This window comes from Syngnathus typhle, unplaced genomic scaffold (assembly GCF_033458585.1).
Source record: "Syngnathus typhle isolate RoL2023-S1 ecotype Sweden unplaced genomic scaffold, RoL_Styp_1.0 HiC_scaffold_95, whole genome shotgun sequence".
Lineage (NCBI taxonomy): Eukaryota > Metazoa > Chordata > Actinopteri > Syngnathiformes > Syngnathidae > Syngnathus > Syngnathus typhle.
This window is the reverse complement of record NW_026872001.1, coordinates 21,600-41,522: the sequence shown is the minus strand read 5'-3', so window position 1 is coordinate 41,522 and position 19,923 is coordinate 21,600. Positions and strand designations below refer to the sequence as shown.

Below are 19,923 nucleotides of genomic sequence, written 5' to 3'. Positions count from 1 at the left end.
TTATAAATCGTCTATTTTAGGTCTATATATCAACCTATTTTAGATCTAAAAATGAACCTATTTTAAACGTCTACTTTAGGTCTATAAATCAACCTAAGGGTCTATAATTCAACCTAATTTAGGCGTCTATTTTAGGTCTATATATCAACCTATTTTAGATCTAAAAATCAACCTATTTTAGACGTCTATTTCTGGTCTATAAATCGTCTATTTTAGGTCTATATATCAACCTATTTTAGATCTAAAAATAAACCTATTTTAAACGTCTACTTTAGGTCTATAAATCAACCTAAGGGTCTATAAATCAACCTAATTTAGGCGTCTATTTTAGGTCTATATATCAACCTATTTTAGATCTAAAAATCAACCTATTTTAGACGTCTATTTCTGGTCTATAAATCGTCTATTTTAGGTCTATATATCAACCTATTTTAGATCTAAAAATCAACCTATTTTAGACGTCTATTTCTGGTCTATTTGAGATCTATAATTAAACCTATTTTAAACGTCTACTTTAGGTCTATAAATCAACCTAAGGGTCTATAAATCAACCTAATTTAGGCGTCTATTTTAGGTCTATATATCAACCTATTTTAGATCTAAAAATCAACCTATTTTAGACGTCTATTTCTGGTCTATAAATCAACCTATTTTAGATCTATAAATAAACCTATTTTAAACGTCTACTTTAGGTCTATAAATCAACCTAAGGGTCTATAAATCAACCTAATTTAGGCGTCTATTTTAGGTCTATATATCAACCTATTTTAGATCTAAAAATCAACCTATTTTAGACGTCTATTTCTGGTCTATAAATCAACCTATTTTAGATCTATTTTAAACGTCTACTTTAGGTCCATAAATCAACCTAAGGGTCTATAAATCAACCTAATTTAGGCGTCTATTTTACGTCTATATATCAACCTATTTTAGATCTAAAAATCAACCTATTTTAGACGTCTATTTCTGGTCTATTTTAGATCTATAATTAAACCTATTTTAAACGTCTACTTTAGGTCTATAAATCAACCTAAGGGTCTATAAATCAACCTAATTTAGGCGTCTATTTTAGGTCTATATATCAACCTATTTTAGATCTAAAAATCAACCTATTTTAGACGTCTATTTCTGGTCTATTAATCAACCTATTTTAGATCTATAAATAAACCTATTTTAAACGTCTACGTTAGGTCTATAAATCAACCTAAGGGTCTATAAATCAACCTAATATAGGCGTCTATTTTAGGTCTATATATCAACCTATTTTAAATCTATAAAATCAACCTATTTTAGATCTATAAATAAACCTATTTTAAACGTCTACTTTAGGTCTATAAATCAACCTAAGGGTCTATAAATCAACCTAATTTAGGTGTCCATTTTAGGTCTATATATCAACCTATTTTAGATCTAAAAATCAACCTATTTTAGACGTCTATTTCTGGTCTATTTTAGATCTATAATTAAACCTATTTTAAACGTCTACTTTAGGTCTATTAATCAACCTAAGGGTCTATAAATCAACCTAATTTAGGCGTCTATTTTAGGTCTATATATCAACCTATTTTAGATCTAAAAATCAACCTATTTTAGACGTCTATTTCTGGTCTATAAATCAACCTATTTTAGATCTATTTTAAACGTCTACTTTAGGTCTATAAATCAACCTAAGGGTCTATAAATCAACCTAATTTAGGCGTCTATTTTAGGTCTATATATCAACCTATTTTAGATCTAAAAATCAACCTATTTTAGACGTCTATTTCTGGTCTATTTTAGATCTATAAATAAACCTATTTTAAACGTCTACTTTAGGTCTATAAATCAACCTAAGGGTCTATAAATCAACCTAATTTAGGCGTCTATTTTAGGTCTATATATCAACCTATTTTAGACGTCTATTTCTGGTCTATAAATCAACCTATTTTAGATCTATTTTAAACGTCTACTTTAGGTCTATAAATCAACCTAAGGGTCTATAAATCAACCTAATTTAGGCGTCTATTTTAGGTCTATATATCAACCTATTTTAGATCTAAAAATCAACCTATTTTAGACGTCTATTTCTGGTCTATAAATCAACCTATTTTAGATCTATTTTAAACGTCTACTTTAGGTCTATAAATCAACCTAAGGGTCTATAAATCAACCTAATTTAGGCGTCTATTTTAGGTCTATATATCAACCTATTTTAGATCTAAAAATCAACCTATTTTAGACGTCTATTTCTGGTCTATTTTAGATCTATAAATAAACCTATTTTAAACGTCTACTTTAGGTCTATAAATCAACCTAAGGGTCTATAAATCAACCTAATTTAGGCGTCTATTTTAGGTCTATATATCAACCTATTTTAGACGTCTATTTCTGGTCTATAAATCAACCTATTTTAGATCTATTTTAAACGTCTACTTTAGGTCTATAAATCAACCTAAGGGTCTATAAATCAACCTAATTTAGGCGTCTATTTTAGGTCTATATATCAACCTATTTTAGATCTAAAAATCAACCTATTTTAGACGTCTATTTCTGGTCTATAAATCAACCTATTTTAGATCTATTTTAAACGTCTACTTTAGGTCTATAAATCAACCTAAGGGTCTATAAATCAACCTAATTTAGGCGTCTATTTTAGGTCTATATATCAACCTATTTTAGATCTAAAAATCATCCTATTTTAGACGTCTATTTCTGGTCTATAAATCAACCTATTTTAGATCTATAAATAAACCTATTTTAAACGTCTACGTTAGGTCTATAAATCAACCTAAGGGTCTATTAATCAACCTAATCTAGGTGTCTATTTTAGGTCTATATATCAACCTATTTTAGATCTAAAAAATCAACCTATTTTAGACGTCTATTTCTGGTCTATAAATCAACCTATTTTAGATCTATTTTAAACGTCTACTTTAGGTCTATAAATCAACCTAAGGGTCTATAAATCAACATAATTTAGGCGTCTATTTTAGGTCTATATATCAACCTATTTTAGATCTGAAAATCAACCTATTTTAGACGTCTATTTCTGGTCTATAAATCAACCTATTTTAGATCTATTTTAAACGTCTACTTTAGGTCTATAAATCAACCTAATTTAGGCGTCTATTTTAGGTCTATATATCAACCTATTTTAGATCTAAAAATCAACCTATTTTAGACGTCTATTTCTGGTCTATAAATCGTCTATTTTAGGTCTATATATCAACCTATTTTAGATCTAAAAATCAACCTATTTTAAACGTCTACTTTAGGCCTATAAATCAACCTAAGGGTCTATAAATCAACCTAATTTAGGCATGTATTTTAGGTCTATATATCAACCTATTTTAGATCTAAAAATCAACCTATTTTAGACGTCTATTTCTGGTCTATAAATCGTCTATTTTAGGTCTATATATCAACCTATTTTAGATTTAAAAATCAACCTATTTTAGACGTCTATTTCTGGTCTATTTGAGATCTATAATTAAAGCTATTTTAAACGTCTACTTTAGGTCTATAAATCAACCTAACTTAGGCGTCTATTTTAGGTCTATATATCAACCTATTTTAGATCTAAAAATCAACCTATTTTAGACGTCTATTTCTGGTCTATAAATCAACCTATTTTAGATCTATTTTAAACGTCTACTTTAGGTCTATACATCAACCTAAGGGTCTATAAATCAACCTAATTTAGGCGTCTATTTTAGGTCTATATATCAACCTATTTTAGATCTAAAAATCAACCTATTTTAGACATCTATTTCTGGTCTATAAATCAACCTATTTTAGATCTATAAATAAACCTATTTTAAACGTCTACGTTAGGTCTATAAATCAACCTAAGGGTCTATAAATCAACCTAATCTAGGCGTCTATTTTAGGTCTATATATCAACCTATTTTAGATCTAAAAAATCAACCTATTTTAGACGTCTATTTCTGGTCTATAAATCGTCTATTTTAGGTCTATATATCAACCTATTTTAGATCTAAAAATAAACCTATTTTAGACATCTATTTGAGATCTATAATTAAACCTATTTTAAACGTCTACTTTAGGTCTATAAATCAACCTAAGGGTCTATAAATCAACCTAATTTAGGCGTCTATTTTAGGTCTATATATCAACCTATTTTAGATCTAAAAATCAACCTATTTTAGACATCTATTTCTGGTCTATAAATCAACCTATTTTAGATCTATAAATAAACCTATTTTAAACGTCTACGTTAGGTCTATAAATCAACCTAAGGGTCTATAAATCAACCTAATCTAGGCGTCTATTTTAGGTCTATATATCAACCTATTTTAGATCTAAAAAATCAACCTATTTTAGACGTCTATTTCTGGTCTATAAATCGTCTATTTTAGGTCTATATATCAACCTATTTTAGATCTAAAAATAAACCTATTTTAGACATCTATTTGAGATCTATAATTAAACCTATTTTAAACGTCTACTTTAGGTCTATAAATCAACCTAAGGGTCTATAAATCAACCTAATTTAGGCGTCTATTTTAGGTCTATATATCAACCTATTTTAGATCTAAAAATCAACCTATTTTAGACGTCTATTTCTGGTCTATAAATCAACCTATTTTAGATCTATTTTAAACGTCTACTTTAGGTCTATAAATCAACCTAATTTAGGCGTCTATTTCAGGTCTATATATCAACCTATTTTAGATCTAAAAATCAACCTATTTTAGACGTCTATTTCTGGTTTATAAATCGTCTATTTTAGGTCTATATATCAACCTATTTTAGATCTAAAAATCAACCTATTTTAAACGTCTACTTTAGGTCTGTAAATCAACCTAAGGGTCTATAATTCAACCTAATTTAGGCGTCTATTTTAGGTCTATATATCAACCTATTTTAGATCTAAAAATCAACCTATTTTAGATGTCTATTTCTGGTCTATAAATCGTCTATTTTAGGTCTATATATCAACCTATTTTAGATCTAAAAATAAACCTATTTTAAACGTCTACTTTAGGTCTATAAATCAACCTAAGGGTCTATAAATCAACCTAATTGAGGCGTCTATTTTAGGTCTATATATCAACCTATTTTAGATCTAAAAATCAACCTATTTTAGACGTCTATTTCTGGTCTATAAATCATCTATTTTAGGTCTATATATCAACCTATTTTAGATCTAAAAATCAACCTATTTTAGACGTCTATTTCTGGTCTATTTGAGATCTATAATTAAACCTATTTTAAACGTCTACTTTAGGTCTATAAATCAACCTAAGGGTCTATAAATCAACCTAATTTAGGCGTCTATTTTAGGTCTATATATCAACCTATTTTAGATCTAAAAATCAACCTATTTTAGACGTCTATTTCTGGTCTATTTTAGATCTATAAATAAACCTATTTTAAACGTCTACTTTAGGTCTATAAATCAACCTAAGGGTCTATAAATCAACCTAATTTAGGCGTCTATTTTAGGTCTATATATCAACCTATTTTAGATCTAAAAATCAACCTATTTTAGACGTCTGTTTCTGGTCTATAAATCGTCTATTTTAGGTCTATATATCAACCTATTTTAGATCTAAAAATAAACCTATTTTAAACGTCTACTTTAGGTCTATAAATCAACCTAAGGGTCTATAAATCAACCTAATTGAGGCGTCTATTTTAGGTCTATATATCAACCTATTTTAGATCTAAAAATCAACCTATTTTAGACGTCTATTTCTGGTCTATAAATCATCTATTTTAGGTCTATATATCAACCTATTTTAGATCTAAAAATCAACCTATTTTAGACGTCTATTTCTGGTCTATTTGAGATCTATAATTAAACCTATTTTAAACGTCTACTTTAGGTCTATAAATCAACCTAAGGGTCTATAAATCAACCTAATTTAGGCGTCTATTTTAGGTCTATATATCAACCTATTTTAGATCTAAAAATCAACCTATTTTAGACGTCTATTTCTGGTCTATTTTAGATCTATAAATAAACCTATTTTAAACGTCTACTTTAGGTCTATAAATCAACCTAAGGGTCTATAAATCAACCTAATTTAGGCGTCTATTTTAGGTCTATATATCAACCTATTTTAGATCTAAAAATCAACCTATTTTAGACGTCTGTTTCTGGTCTATAAATCGTCTATTTTAGGTCTATATATCAACCTATTTTAGATCTAAAAATAAACCTATTTTAAACGTCTACTTTAGGTCTATAAATCAACCTAATGGTCTATAAATCAACCTAATCTAGGCGTCTATTTTAGGTCTATATATCAACCTATTTTAGATCTAAAAATCAACCTATTTTAGACGTCTATTTCTGGTCTATAAATCAACCTATTTTAGATCCATAAATAAACCTATTTTAAACGTCTACGTTAGGTCTATAAATCAACCTAAGGGTCTATAAATCAACCTAATTTAGGTGTCTATTTTAGGTCTATATATCAACCTATTTTAGATCTAAAAATCAACCTATTTTAGACGTCTATTTCTGGTCTATTTTAGATCTATAAATAAACCTATTTTAAACGTCTAGTAAATTGAGCCAAGATCAAGATTTTGCAAATTAATAAGGGTTGGGAAACTTTGTTGAATGACCCTACCTCGACAGTTTAGTTTTGACTATTTTAGGTCTATAAATCAACTTATTTTAGGTCTATAAATCAACCTATTTTAGATCTATAAATAAACCTATTTTAAACGTCTACTTTAGGTCTATAAATCAACCTAAGGGTCTATAAATCAACCTAATTTAGGCGTCTATTTTAGGTCTATATATCAACCTATTTTAGATCTAAAAATCAACCTATTTTAAACGTCTACTTTAGGTCTATAAATCAACCTAAGGGTCTATAAATCAACCTAATTTAGGCGTCTATTTTAGGTCTATATATCAACCTATTTTAGATCTAAAAATCAACCTATTTTAGACGTCTATTTCTGGTCTATAAATCAACCTATTTTAGATCTATAAATAAACCTATTTTAAACGTCTACGTTAGGTCTATAAATCAACCTAAGGGTCTATAAATCAACCTAATCTAGGCGTCTATTTTAGGTCTATATATCAACCTATTTTAGATCTAAAAAATCAACCTATTTTAGACGTCTATTTCTGGTCTATAAATCAACCTATTTTAGATCTATTTTAAACGTCTACTTTAGGTCTATAAATCAACCTAAGGGTCTACAAATCAACCTAATTTAGGCGTCTATTTTAGGTCTATATATCAACCTATTTTAGATCTAAAAATCAACCTATTTTAGACGTCTATTTCTGGTCTATAAATCAACCTATTTTAGATCTATAGATAAACCTATTTTAAACGTCTACGTTAGGTCTATAAATCAACCTAAGGGTTTATAAATCAACCTAATCTAGGCGTCTATTTTAGGTCTATATATCAACCTATTTTAGATCTAAAAAATCAACCTATTTTAGACGTCTATTTCTGGTCTATAAATCAACCTATTTTAGATCTATAAATAAACCTATTTTAAACGTCTACTTTAGGTCTATAAATCAACCTAAGGGTCTATAAATCAACCTAATTTAGGCGTCTATTTTAGGTCTATATATCAACCTATTTTAGATCTAAAAATCAACCTATTTTAGACGTCTATTTCTGGTCTATAAATCGTCTATTTTAGGTCTATATATCAACCTATTTTAGATTAAAAATAAACCTATTTTAAGCGTCTACTTTAGGTCTATAAATCAACTTAAGGGTCTATAAATCAACCTAATTTAGGCGTCTATTTTAGGTCTTATATATCAACCTATTTTAGATCTAAAAATCAACCTATTTTAGACGTCTATTTCTGGTCTATAAATCGTAACGCGCTTCCAGCCAGTCTTTGCAGGCACGAGCAATGTTTCAAAGAAAATTTGATCAACATGCGACGGGCATTTTTTGCCAGATCGCTCCAAAATCGTTTGCAGTGTGCCCCCTACTCGTCCATCCGCAGAACAGGTATCGCTGTAGCCTAGCCCGGCTGTCTTTGGGCAAGGACTGGAAACCAAGTAGACAACGGGCCATTCCCACAGACTGACAATTTAGGCCGAGAGTCCTGAACGCCACACGCCATGTTGAAAATGCATGACCGGATTGGAGATGTGACAGTCGTTGCTTTGCTTTTAGGTGTTTTCTGCTGCTCCATGGAGTCTGGTGTGCGCATTTACAATGTGGAGCCTTTGATGGAGAAGGGCCACTTGGGTGAGCGTCTTGCTGCTCGGCGCTGGCCGGGCGCCTGCTAACGTGGCCCGCCGTCTGCTTTGCAGATCACGAGCAGGTGGGCAGCGTGGCGTCGTGCTCCATGCTGCATCGCTCCAACCTGCTGGCCGTGGTCGGGGGCGGAGTCAGCCCCAAGTTCTCTGAGATATCCGGTGGGTGCCTTTTGAATTGGGCGAGCACGACCATGAAGCCAACCGGTGTGACTTTTCAGTGCTGATCTGGGATGACGCGTGCGATTCCCGAGACGCCAAAGACAAGCTGGTCCTGGAGTTCACCTTCACCAAGCCGGTGCTGGCGGTCCGGATGCGACACGACAAGTGAGTGGCGGCGGCTCGCTAAACTGGCCGAGAGGAGCGCAAACGTTGAAAGCAAACAAATTGGCGGGCTGCCTCCTCCCAGGATCGTCATGGTGTTGAAGAACAGGATCTATGTGTACAGCTTTCCCGACAAGCCGCTCAAGCTCTTTGAGTTTGATACGCGCGACAACCCCAAAGGTGAGCGAGTGAGCCAGCGAGCGCTCGGCCAGTCAGTCGCGCGGCTTCCTTTTATTAGCGTCTGCTTTTCCACCAGGTCTGTGCGACTTGTGTCCGAGTCTGGACAAGCAGCTGCTGGTTTTCCCGGGACACAAATGCGGAAGTCTGCAGCTGGCGGTAAATTGCCCCTCACACTTCCAAGCGTACGCGGGAGAGCCTGCGTCGCCGTCATTAGTCCGCTCCCGCCCTCCAGGACCTGTCCAACAGCAAGCCCGGGACGTCGTCGGTGCCGTTCACCATCAACGCGCACCAGAGCGAGATCGCCTGCCTGGCGCTCAACCAGCCGGGAAGCGTGGCCGCCTCGGCCTCTCGCAAGGGGACGCTCATACGCCTCTTTGACACCAGCAGCCGCGACAAACTGGTGGAGCTGCGGCGAGGCACCGACCCCGCCACGCTCTACTGGTAAGCGTGCCCCCCCCTTATTATTATTATTTTTTTTAATTGTCGGTTTGCTCACCGCTGACCATGTCCCCTCCCCGCACCTGCACAGCCTCAACTTCAGTCACGACTCGTCCTTCTTGTGCGCATCCAGTGACAAAGGGACGGTCCACATCTTCGCCCTGAAAGACACCAAACTTAACCGCCGCTCCGCGTAAGACCGCCGCTCCGCGTAAGGCCGCCGCCCCGCTCCCTCGCCCACTCCCTCTTCAACGTGCGTGTGCGCCTGCCAGGTTGGCGCGCGTGGGCAAGGTGGGCCCCGTCATCGGCCAGTACGTGGACAGCCAGTGGTCGCTGGCCAGCTTCACCGTGCCCGCCGAGTGCGCCTGCATCTGCGCCTTCGGGAAGAACACATCCAAGAACGTCAACTCCGTCATCGGTCCGAGGGAGGGGTCGTCATTTGCTGCGCACCGGCCACATTTTGCCTCTAACATTTCCTTTGCTCTCTATGGCAGCCATCTGCGTGGACGGCACCTTCCACAAGTACGTCTTCACGCCCGACGGAAACTGCAACCGAGAAGCCTTTGACGTCTACTTGGACATTTGCAACGACGACGACTTTTGATCCAGGACGGAAGGAAACGGGGAAGGACCCAAGGAAGAAACGGCAGGACACTTCAAGTGAAGCCAGGTGTCACCTTTTGCGGTTCGGCAGGTCCGTCACACCCCTGCGATTTCATTTGTACTTTGACACAAACTGAACAAAGGAAGCAAACCAGAAAAAAAAAGAAAAAGGCAGGCGACTTCTGTTTTTATTCAAAGCAAAATGATACGTACATTTACACATGAAGCACACGTGAGATCAGGGGAAAAACATTTAAATAAGAACCAAAAATACCCTGCCCCAACGCAGACGAGCACAATGGTCAGAGCAAAACCAACGGAGCGCTGGCTTGGCTGCCTTGCGTCTACAGCAGCTCGTGGCGACATTTTGGGCAATAGCTGACGCCAGTAATCAAGCGCGCGATGAAATCAACTTAGGAAAAAAAAGGATAAACATGCTTAACGCTAAAAACTTTAAATCAAGAACGCAGCATCGGCTCGCTGAAGTTTTCCATGAAGGCGGGCCCTCGCGTGTCCATCGAAGGTGGACGACCAAGAACGCTGTGAGGATCCTGTCCGACGTCGGCGGGAAAGGCACGCATGGTCTCCAAGACCAGGCCGAGGTGCTCCAGGAAGGAGTTGACGGATACGCGAAGGACGCGAGCTTGCTCTGCACGCCACTTCCTGAAAAGGTCACAAGAGGTCACTGGCGGGTGGGCGTGCGGGCGACGGCTCCTCACGCGCTGAGCACACTCCCGGCGAGCGTCAGCCGCTTGCGGACGCCTCCTCGCCGGGGCTCGCGGTCGGGACTCAGCGAGCGCAGAGCCACAGCGGCCTGGCGCGCCGACTGGAAGGGAACTTGCAGCGAGCTAGAAAAGGGGAGGGTCAAGGAAACTGCCTGCAGTATTCCCATTGACCAAGTACGAATCCGATATGCTGGAGCGAGTTCAACGTCGCGGTACGAAAACAGTCGCAAAACTTCACCAGCTTTCCTACGAAGATCGACTGGAACAGTTGAATCTCTTCTCTCTGGCCTACCGTCGTCACCGAGGAGATCTGATATATACCCGGCGCATTCTCCGAGGCGAACTTGGTGAAGACCTGAGGGAGTATTTCATCTTAATTAATGATACTTCGACACGTGGTCACAGTTTGAAGCTATACAAACCGAGGAGGTTACGCATCCATGGTGACGCCACTCTCTCTACCCGTGTAGTTAATAGCTGGAACCGCCTACCCGAATCATGTATCACAGCCCAGTCAGAGGAAAGTTTCAAGAGAAGTATTGACGCAGTGTTTAATGTCTGAAAGGTGAAACTGCCGACCGCGGTATCGGTACCGACTTTTTTCCGACATTTCAACCGCGGCTTGGTAGCATCCCTTCAACGTCCGGGAAGTGAAGGAGCTGACAAGGGATTCTTCCCTCTGCTTTCTACCTCTCAATGAAGTCAATGAAGAAACGTGTGCGAGTGACTCGACGTCAGCGCTCAGGAAAGAAGCCAAGCTCGCTCGCGGAGAATCAGGCCCAGAGACGTCGGAGACGCGATAACCTTATTGCTAGTTTGGCTGAAACTGCAAAGAGAACTCTCGACGCTTCAACATCACTGCAATCCAAGGATACAATTCCAATTGGCTCGCTTGCTCGCCGCTCTCGGGCGCCGCCATGTTATTTGTCTGCGGAAGCCTTCTTCGTCCGAGTAATCGGAGCACACTCATTGCTCGCCCTCCCGCGCGGCCGCCCCCTAGCGGCAGAGCAGACAGCGCACAAAAGTCGACCATCGGGTTCGGAGGATATTTATTTCTTCTGCGCGGTTGAGTGACCGACCACAAATGTATGTACTATGAAGTTGTGTGAGCTTGTGGCGGACCTCAGTCCCAGGCCTATAGTTCGGGGTGGGTTGATATGTTTATCCTTTGCCAAATCATACACGCTTTGTATCTTTGATGACTTCTGACACAAGCTAAATGTTTCGCTCACAGTTCTTCGGTTTCTTCAACGCAAAGATTTGTGGCAGATTCTTTGCTCTTTTTTTTCTCTTTTTTCTGAGGAGGAGCTGTCAAAGTCACCTGTGCGCATGCACGTGTGAGTAGCTCATCCGAGGACGCGCCGACAGAACATTCTTCCAAATCCTCATTCCAGAAGCGTGCTGAAGTCACAACAAGGAGGTAAGGCAGGCGTTTGTTTCGTCCTCTTTAAAAAAAACGTTTTTTTTTTACTTAGTCCTCTTTGAAAGTGAAACCCAACAACCAACACATGGTCAAAGGACTCTGTGAACGATAGAGGGAGGACAAAAGGAGACAATGACTCAGAGGGGGAAAACCATCTCAAGACCCCAAAAAGTTGCCAAGTATACATAGATGTTCGTAAGCCAAGGTTTCACTGTACTTGGGTTGGTCCAATTTAGAACCAAACTGGGCTGTTTTTAAGCCGGAATTGGTCAGGCTGAATGAAAACAAACAGACAGAGCATTGAAGCGTCTTTGGATCCTTGAAAAACACTATATGAATTGAATGCATTATTATTATTTTTGCGCCTACACTAAGTTCTTTTATTCCGAGCCACACTTAAGCTCTCCTCATCAGCTCCTTTGTATGGAAACCGTGGATTGACCTGTGCAACCACGTCCGCGCGCGTCTGACTGCACACGAGTCTCTTCCTTGTAGGGCACGGGCACTAGGCTGATGGCGGCAACAAAGAGTCTCTTTCTTGTAGGGCACGAGCACTCGGCTGATGGCGGCAACAAAGAGAGGCGGCGGCATGCTGCGTGACCTGCAGGTGGCGTTGCAGCGGAAGATTGAGGAGCTGACGGAGCGAGACGCGCTGATTGAGGAGCTGGAGTCAGAACTGGATGCCAAAGATCTCCTGATTGGCCATTTGCGGGCCGAGCTGGACCGTCATCGTAGTTTGATGCCGGGCACCGACGATACTGCCGCTGCACAGACACCCGACGCAGGTGTGACAAAACGTTCTCCTGAGTCACTGAACTGTTGAGGTCCGCCCGGGCGGAGGTTATGTTTTTCTTTAACATTTTCTTCACCTTTTTTTGTTGCATCCAGCAGGTGGCGCTCCAGCAATGCCAGCACCGTCACTCGATGAGCCTCAGCGCACCAAGAGACAGGCCATATCGGCAGAACCCAGCGCTCTGGATCCTGCCCGACTCACCGACGTCACGCTCACCAGCTACTGCAAGAGCAAAGAGTGAGCTTATGTTATTTTTGTTCTGTGTTTTGCAGACTCTTTTCAATCGTTACATCTGCGGTTCGGACCATTCCTTTCCGCTGTGAAAAAAAAAAAGAGCCGTGAGGAGTGTGTGTTGCGCAGAGGCGACGCTTCCTACCTCAAGCCGAGGCTGCCTCTCGGTCGGGGTCGTGGGAGACCGAGAAGGCCGGCCCTGAGAAAGGTGCCTGCCCCATTGGAGCCAGGGTTTGTTTGCGTGCAGGTCCAGCGAGCTGATCCAGAGAGCGCTGATGGACAATGACTTCATGAAGCATCTGGAACATGGACAGGTGAGAAGACCCCCCCCCCCCACCACCACCACACCTCCACCCTCACCCCCCACTTGGCGTCTGTTTTGCTCACGCTTTGACGTCCGCCCCGTTTCCAGATCCTCACCATCTTGGACTGCATGCGGCCCACCAGCCTGGACAAAGGCTGCTGCGTCATCCAGGAGGGCGACGACGGATCTAGCGTCTTTGTTCTGGAGGGTGGGTCACTGCAGCTTTTGCTTCCGAGTCACGGCTCCCGTTTTCCCTTTTGCGTCCGTCCACAGAGGGCATGGTGGAGGTGAGCAAAGAAGGCAAAAAGCTGTGCACCATCGGCCCCGGCAAAGTCTTTGGCGAGCTCGCCATCTTGTACAACTGCACGCGCACGGCTACAGTGACGGGTACACCACAGTGCACACGACAGCGCCCCCTGAAGCTAGGACCGGAGTCCAGGCGTCATCTTCCAGCGTGTGTGTGTGCGTGTGCGTGCGTGCGTGTGCGCGCATGCACATGTGCGTGTGTGCAGCTCTGACCGACATCAAGTTGTGGGCCATTGATCGCCAGGGCTTTCAGACCATTATGATGAGGACCGGCCTCATCAAGCATTCCCAGTACACGGACTTCCTGCGCAGGTAACCTTGACGTCGTGACATGGCAGCAGCCTGACGTCCAAATGATGTGGCGTCTCCCTGTCGCTAGCGTTCCGTCCTTCCAGGCCCTTCCAGAGGACGTTCTCAGCAAGCTGGCTGATGTTCTGGAGGAGGTGAGTCCAGACCCGCCTGCACGTGTCACTCTCTGGTCATCTGACCCCCCGTGTGTGTGTGTGTGTGTCTGCGCACATCAGACTCACTATAGCAATGGCGACTACATCATCCGGCAGGGCGCCACGGGAGACACCTTCTTCATTATCAGTGAAGGGCAGGTGAGCTTTTCTACTCGTTCCGTGCCTGCCCGTAAGGTGCGCTGCCAAAGTGGATTGGGCAAAGTCTGCTCACTTTTACTTTGCACGGCCTCACAAGGTATGACTTTTGGCTTCCTTCGTGCAAAATCTCACTTGTGAGCATGTGCAGGTGACGGTGTGGCAGCAGACCGCCCCCAGTGGTCAGCAGGTGCCGGTGAAGACGCTGTCCAAAGGCGACTGGTTTGGCGAGCAAGCGCTGAAAGGGTGAAAGCGCGCTACGCCGTTCACGTCGCCGTCGCCCGTGCCTTCCCGCCATCCATTTAACGTGCTGCCTTTCCTGTCTCGTAGGGAAGATGTGCGTACGGCCAGCGTGACAGCAGAGGGCGCCGTCACCTGTCTGGTGGTAGACAGAGAGTGAGCATTGGTGGTTTGGTTTGAAGCCGGGGTGGCCAGGGCTGGGAATCCGAGATGAACATTTCCCTCCAGCTGTCATTATTCCCCTCTTCCAGACAGGCAATGCAAAGGCTACAACCCCCCCCCCCCCCCCCCTCCCACGTTCCATCCTTTCACATCAGACAAGGCAAACATCGTGCATGGCTGAGTAGTCATTGTTTATCCCAGCAGCCACTGTCATGCCTTCACGGAAGCAAATGCGGCAGAAACTTGCAGAAACTTGCTCGACACAAAGCAAAATCAAAAGAATATTTAGAGTCCTAAAAAACAGAGTCTTTGGCGTCCTTGTGTGTTTTCCACATCATCTGAAGGAGTGAGGCCGCTCCTCAGTCGGGTTCATGCTGCCTCACGGCACTCTCCTTTGTTCCGCAGGTCCTTCAAGCAGCTGATCGGCGGCTTAGAGGAAGTGGACCGCCAGCAGGGAGACGACGAGCACGTCAAAGCCAAGTAAGTGGTGTACATCGCCGACGAACTCTCTATTGACGTCGAGGCAACGATGCACTAACGCACGTGCGCAGGTGCCCGGCTGAGGACGACTTCTTCTCCGGCGTGACGCTCGACGACCTTGCCGTGGTCTGCACCTTGGGCATGGGTGGCTTCAGCCGCGTGGAGCTGGTGGGTGGGTCCCCGCGCCGGCGGCCGTGGTGCCGACGCGTGGTGACGTGTGGCCGCGTCGCCGTCAGGTGCAGCTCAAGAGAGACGCCGGGCGCTCCTTCGCCCTCAAAGTGTTGAAGAAGCGCCACATTCTGGACACCAGGCAGCAGGAGCACATCCTGTCGGAACGCCGCATCATGATGGAAGTCAACAGCCCCTTCATCATCAGGTCACTGTTTAGTCCCTCCGTTCATGTCCAAAGCAGGCAAAGTACAAGTCCAGCTCGTGGGGTGCCAAGCGCAGGTTTGAGGTGCCCGCGTGCCAGCGGCCTCAAGCCCATTGTTTCTTTTCCCCTCATAAGTAGGGGTGTAAATCGCGGGTTTTGTCACGATACGATATATCGATACAAAGAACCACGATACGATATTTGCCGATATCTTAAAGCCTGCTGTGATTCATTCACGATACATCACGGTATAGTGCTCTACGATCGATATAGAACAATATCCTGATTTATAACAATTCATATCTTAAAGCCTGCTGTGATTCATTCACGATACATCACGATATAGTGCTCTACGATGGATATAGAACAATATCCTGATTTATAACAATTCATACGCAAAATCAACAAGGTACTGCAAACTCTTTATTTAGGAAATTACAAAGTGCTTCCAAATGAATGACTTGAAGCCCAAAGGGGAGCGAATGTCCTTGTCTTCTTGGACACTAGCCATAGCACCAGCCCAGGAGCCGCGTAGTTGTCGGCTCCCCTTTCACGTGCCTGCTCTGCTCACAACACAACACGCCGCGCGCTGCTCCCGGAAAGAGGAAGCAAGCAACAATGAACTGGATTTCAAAATAAAGTCGCGTCTAATGTCCGAGGTCAAAAACGGGCGATATAGATCGATGTTTACGTTTAGCATCGATGCCAACAAATCGTAGAGCATTATATCGATGTATCGATGCATCGTCACACCCCTACTCATAAGTGGCCGCCGCCAGCTGTTCTGAAGCACAGTAATGCGTCCCTGTCCGCAGGTTGTACCGCACCTTCCGGGACCCCAAATACTTGTATATGCTGCTAGAGGTTTGTCTTGGCGGAGAGCTGTGGACGCTCTTAAGAGACAGGTGGGTGTCGGGTCGGGATGAGCACGTTGTCGCTGTGTGCGAAGGCACCGCCGGCCGCGTTCTTTGAAAGTCACAAAGATGGGCCCAAACGCCGACGTCGCAAGCGTGCTGTCCCTTTCTGTGCCACCAGGGGCTCCTTTGACGACGGGACCACAAGATTCTACACGGCGTGCGTTATCGAGGCTCTGGCGGAGCTCCACTGTAAAGGGATCATCTACCGAGACCTCAAGCCGGAGAATATCATCCTTGACCACAGAGGCTACGCCAAGTTGGTGAGTCTTCAAGGCGCTCGTCAACAGCGGCGGCGTGACGCTAACGGAGGGCGCGGGCGTGCGTGCGTGCGTCCGGCCGGCCGCTAGGTGGATTTTGGCTTCGCTAAGAAGGTGGGCTTGGGGAAGAAGACCTGGACCTTCTGCGGGACCCCCGAGTACGTGGCCCCCGAGATCATCCTCAACAAAGGTCACGACAGCTCGGCCGACTGCTGGTCCCTGGGGATCCTGGTCTTTGAGCTTCTCAGCGGAAGGTAGGTGGGCGGGCGGTCTTGTGCGCATTGGCGTGATCGTGCGGGCTTTGGCAGCGCGTTGATCCCTTCCCGGTCGGTCCCGCAGTCCGCCGTTTTCCGGCTCGGACCCCATGAAGACGTACAACATCATCTTGAGGGGGATCGACATGGTGGAATTCCCCAAAAAGATCACCAAGAGTGCCGCAAACCTCATCAAGAGACTCTGCAGGTTGTGGCCCAGCAAAGGCTACCAAGTATTTGCCCTTCTTAGTTAAGAGAGGTGGGGTCGCAAGAGGGCCAGTTTGCGCAGCGGCCCCAAATTGTGCGCTCACAGAAGGCACACTTAGGGCGCTCTTCTCGCCCGCCGCGCTCCGTTTGGATTGACGTCCAATTGCTCATCGGGGCGCCAGTTGGTGTCGACTGCGGCTCGTTCACAGTCGGCTCACGTCAGAGCTGTTTGGGCGAGAAGGGAGCAGACGTAGAGGAGATGATAGAATTCGAGTGCTGAATATGGCCGTCGTAAGCAAGCGCGTGTGTGTGTGTCAGGGACAACCCCTCGGAACGTCTCGGGAACCAGAAGAACGGCGTAAAGGACATTCAGAAGCACAAGTGAGTAACATAACGTGCAGGCCGGCGGTCGTCCGCGCCCTCATTGTCCCTCCTCTTCTTCCTGCAATCAGGTGGTTCGAGGGCTTCAACTGGGATGGCCTCCGCCAGGGAACCTTGGACTGTCCCTTTATGCCAAGGGTGAGTTGGCGCCCCTTTAGAGGCACCTCGGTTGCGTGGGCTGGAAGCGCTTTGCCGTCTGCAGGGCTCGCCACGGTAGCCCCAGCCAAGATTGCACGTGAGCTCCGAGAGGCAGTCAGCTCGAAGAATATGACGCGACAGCCAAATCTTTGATCCATCGGAGGGCTTTGTGCATTTTGCTGCTGCTTGCAGAAAAATGATGTCACGGTTGTTCAGTTAACCCAATCACAGCTGAGCAACTGTGACGTCGTCAAAGACGCGGCATGCCGAGCGTGACAAACCGCCCGCCGCTGAAGGTGTTTTGCTCTGCGGCGCTGTACGCTTTTGCCATCAGGTGGACGGCCCGTTGGACAACAGCAACTTTGATGACTTCCCCCTGGACACCGAGGGCCCTCCCCCTGATGACGAGTCAGGCTGGGACCTGGAGTTCTGAAACAGCTTGGCCAGGTCAGAGGCTCAATGGAGAACGCACAAGGTCCATAACTACAAAGAAATGTTTAATATTTCAATGTTCATTTGTGTTAACAACCCACTCTTTCATTTCAACCGCGTGTATAGACATATGTTCTGTTACATCAACATACATTTTTTTTAAGCTGGTCTACTGATTGCTAACTACAGTGTTTTCCGTCGCTCAGGAGTACAAGTCGCAACAACAGCCATAAAATGCATAATAAAAAAGAAAAAAAACGTAAGTCGCATGTTTGGCGGAACTTAATTCGATAAAATCCAACATCAAGAACAGACACGAATAGGCAACAACAGCCTAAACGATACGCATACGGTATTGTAACGTTACATAAACACAAACGAGGAACTGACGTAAAATTAACAGTTATTCAAATAAATATAACATAAATAACACGTTGATCAAAACATCCGCGTCACTCCAAATCATTAAATGCATCGAAATCTTCGGCCTCCGCCGCTGTCGACTCAGGGAGTATATGTGGCGCTGACGTCGGACTCAGTATCAGTTGCAGCTATTCCACCCTCGCCTGGCTGGAGCTGAGGGATCAATTGGCCAAAGCCAAGCTGTGACGTCTTCATAACGTGACTTCCAACCGCAAGCAGAGGAGGTCTCTCACATTTGGATTCCGCTTCGGTGACTTAAGACTGTAAGACAGGAAATAGAACACAGGGTGCATTTATTAAATAATAACACACGGCTTTGGTAATTCCAGCGACACACACAAAATGCGGCCTGCAGCAATGTGCGGCCAATTTCCAAGATAAACAGTGACCCATGCGTATGTTTAGGAGACAAGGGAATTTAGCTACGCAGTTACTAAATGATCATAGTGCCAAGTAGCAAACAAAGAGGCTGGACAAGGCGGTGAAAAAAGCCGGCTCTGTCCTGGGCTGCAGTCTGGACCGTGTGGAGGTGGTAGGGGAGAGGAGGAGGGTGGCTAAGCTGTCCTCCATCATGGACAACATCTCCCACCCCCTTCATGAGACTGTCAGAGCCCTGGAGAGCTCCATCAGTGACCGGCTTCGTCACCCACGATGACCCACCGAGAGGCATCGCACGCAGGTCCTTCCTCCCTGCTGCCATCAGACTGGACAACCAGGCTTATCACTGTAGCTAACGGACAATAATTACGTGCAATAATCAAAAAGTCAAAAAAGTCAAAAGTCAGCTTTATTGTCAATCTCTTCACATGTCAAGACACACAAAGAATATTAACGTGCAATATCTGTCTACCTCATACTCTTTTTACCTGCTTTATTTTTTGCACAGTTTTTTTTCTTCCTTTGCACTATTTTTCTATCTAATATTTATTTATATTGTGTATATACTGTCCATATTTTTTTTAATTATATATATCTTTTACTTTTTAAAATCTTTTACCCCCTTCTCCACATGCGTGTGTGTGTGTATATGTTAAGTGTACTGCTGCTTACACAGGAGTTTCCCCATTGAGGGAATAATAAAGGATCATCTTATTTGACCAGCTCAGTGGCCTAGTGGTAGAGTGTCCGCCCTGAGACGGACGGAAGGTTGTGGGTTCAAACCCCGGCCGAGTCATACCAAAGACTATAAAAATGGGACCTACTGCCTCCCTGCTTGGCACTCAGCATTAAGGGTTGGAATTGGGGGGTTAGATCACCAAATGATTCCCGAGCACGGCACCGCTGCTGCTCACTGCTCCCCTCTCCCCCGGGGATGGATTAAGATCACACGGGGATGGGTTAAATGCAGAGGACAAATTTCACCACACCCAGATGTGTGTGTGACGATCATTGGGAATTTAACTTTTAACTCATCATTCTGATGTATTGGTACAATATGACATGTCGTGTGTGTTATGATTCATCATTTTTCATGTCATGACGTCTGCCACACCGTGGTCACGTGACGTTGAAGGGCGGATCTTG

General features: G+C 43.4%; 3 protein-coding genes across 12 annotated transcripts; 2 read left to right on the top strand and 1 right to left on the bottom strand.

The window, feature by feature from the left end:
* The first annotated feature begins 8,131 nt into the window (after window positions 1-8,131).
* Window positions 8,132-9,820, top strand: LOC133148471 (WD repeat domain phosphoinositide-interacting protein 4-like). The gene is made up of 9 exons (XM_061271525.1): window positions 8,132-8,201; window positions 8,267-8,371; window positions 8,431-8,536; window positions 8,619-8,713; window positions 8,790-8,869; window positions 8,946-9,154; window positions 9,243-9,344; window positions 9,424-9,569; window positions 9,646-9,820. The coding sequence occupies exons 1-9, from the start codon at window positions 8,144-8,146 to the stop codon at window positions 9,753-9,755; spliced, it is 1,011 nt and encodes a 336-aa protein (XP_061127509.1). The 5' UTR covers window positions 8,132-8,143; the 3' UTR covers window positions 9,756-9,820.
* A 104-nt stretch (window positions 9,821-9,924) lies between these two features.
* On the bottom strand, window positions 9,925-11,470 carry LOC133148472 (EKC/KEOPS complex subunit LAGE3-like). Its single transcript, XM_061271526.1, has 3 exons — window positions 11,355-11,470; window positions 10,474-10,602; window positions 9,925-10,417 (listed from the first exon to the last, which is right to left on the bottom strand). The coding sequence occupies exons 1-3, from the start codon at window positions 11,447-11,449 to the stop codon at window positions 10,213-10,215; spliced, it is 429 nt and encodes a 142-aa protein (XP_061127510.1). The 5' UTR covers window positions 11,450-11,470; the 3' UTR covers window positions 9,925-10,212.
* A 311-nt stretch (window positions 11,471-11,781) lies between these two features.
* Window positions 11,782-19,496, top strand: LOC133148469 (cGMP-dependent protein kinase 1-like). Of its 10 annotated transcripts, XR_009712623.1 has the most exons (23): window positions 11,782-11,899; window positions 12,447-12,687; window positions 12,791-12,932; window positions 13,174-13,240; window positions 13,339-13,438; window positions 13,504-13,617; window positions 13,743-13,848; window positions 13,916-13,979; window positions 14,061-14,138; window positions 14,287-14,381; window positions 14,466-14,531; window positions 14,943-15,017; window positions 15,089-15,185; window positions 15,254-15,393; window positions 16,206-16,295; window positions 16,426-16,567; window positions 16,655-16,818; window positions 16,904-17,026; window positions 17,344-17,406; window positions 17,478-17,544; window positions 17,879-18,019; window positions 18,485-18,662; window positions 18,729-18,978. XR_009712623.1 is itself a non-coding variant. In XM_061271519.1 (22 exons), the coding sequence occupies exons 2-21, from the start codon at window positions 12,465-12,467 to the stop codon at window positions 17,975-17,977; spliced, it is 2,115 nt and encodes a 704-aa protein (XP_061127503.1). In that variant the 5' UTR covers window positions 11,782-11,899; window positions 12,447-12,464; the 3' UTR covers window positions 17,978-17,991; window positions 18,913-19,496. The 10 variants fall into 10 exon arrangements, 9 of the variants coding, with proteins under 9 accessions (XP_061127503.1, XP_061127501.1, XP_061127502.1 ...); XM_061271519.1 differs by lacking the exon at window positions 18,485-18,662 and having other exon boundaries at window positions 17,879-17,991; window positions 18,913-19,496; XM_061271517.1 differs by lacking the exon at window positions 18,485-18,662 and having other exon boundaries at window positions 18,913-19,496.
* The last annotated feature ends 427 nt before the right edge of the window (window positions 19,497-19,923 follow it).

What these genes read in the sequence shown, in the direction of transcription:
- LOC133148472 (XM_061271526.1), bottom strand. Translation starts at nt 11,449, where the DNA reads ATGAGTGTGCTCCGATTACTCGGACGAAGAAGGCTTCCGCAGACAAAT. An exon ending in CAAGCGAGCCAATTGGAATT is followed by an intron (nt 10,603 to 11,354) that starts GTATCCTTGGAT and finishes CCCCTTTTCTAG; the next exon opens with CTCGCTGCAAGTTCCCTTCC. An exon ending in GCCGGGAGTGTGCTCAGCGC is followed by an intron (nt 10,418 to 10,473) that starts GTGAGGAGCCGT and finishes TGACCTTTTCAG; the next exon opens with GAAGTGGCGTGCAGAGCAAG.
- LOC133148471 (XM_061271525.1), top strand. Translation starts at nt 8,144, where the DNA reads ATGGAGTCTGGTGTGCGCATTTACAATGTGGAGCCTTTGATGGAGAAG. An exon ending in GATGGAGAAGGGCCACTTGG is followed by an intron (nt 8,202 to 8,266) that starts GTGAGCGTCTTG and finishes TCTGCTTTGCAG; the next exon opens with ATCACGAGCAGGTGGGCAGC. An exon ending in AAACTTAACCGCCGCTCCGC is followed by an intron (nt 9,345 to 9,423) that starts GTAAGACCGCCG and finishes TGCGCCTGCCAG; the next exon opens with GTTGGCGCGCGTGGGCAAGG.
- LOC133148469 (XM_061271519.1), top strand. Translation starts at nt 12,465, where the DNA reads ATGGCGGCAACAAAGAGAGGCGGCGGCATGCTGCGTGACCTGCAGGTG. An exon ending in AGCTACTGCAAGAGCAAAGA is followed by an intron (nt 12,933 to 13,173) that starts GTGAGCTTATGT and finishes GTTTGCGTGCAG; the next exon opens with GTCCAGCGAGCTGATCCAGA. An exon ending in TAGCGTCTTTGTTCTGGAGG is followed by an intron (nt 13,439 to 13,503) that starts GTGGGTCACTGC and finishes GTCCGTCCACAG; the next exon opens with AGGGCATGGTGGAGGTGAGC.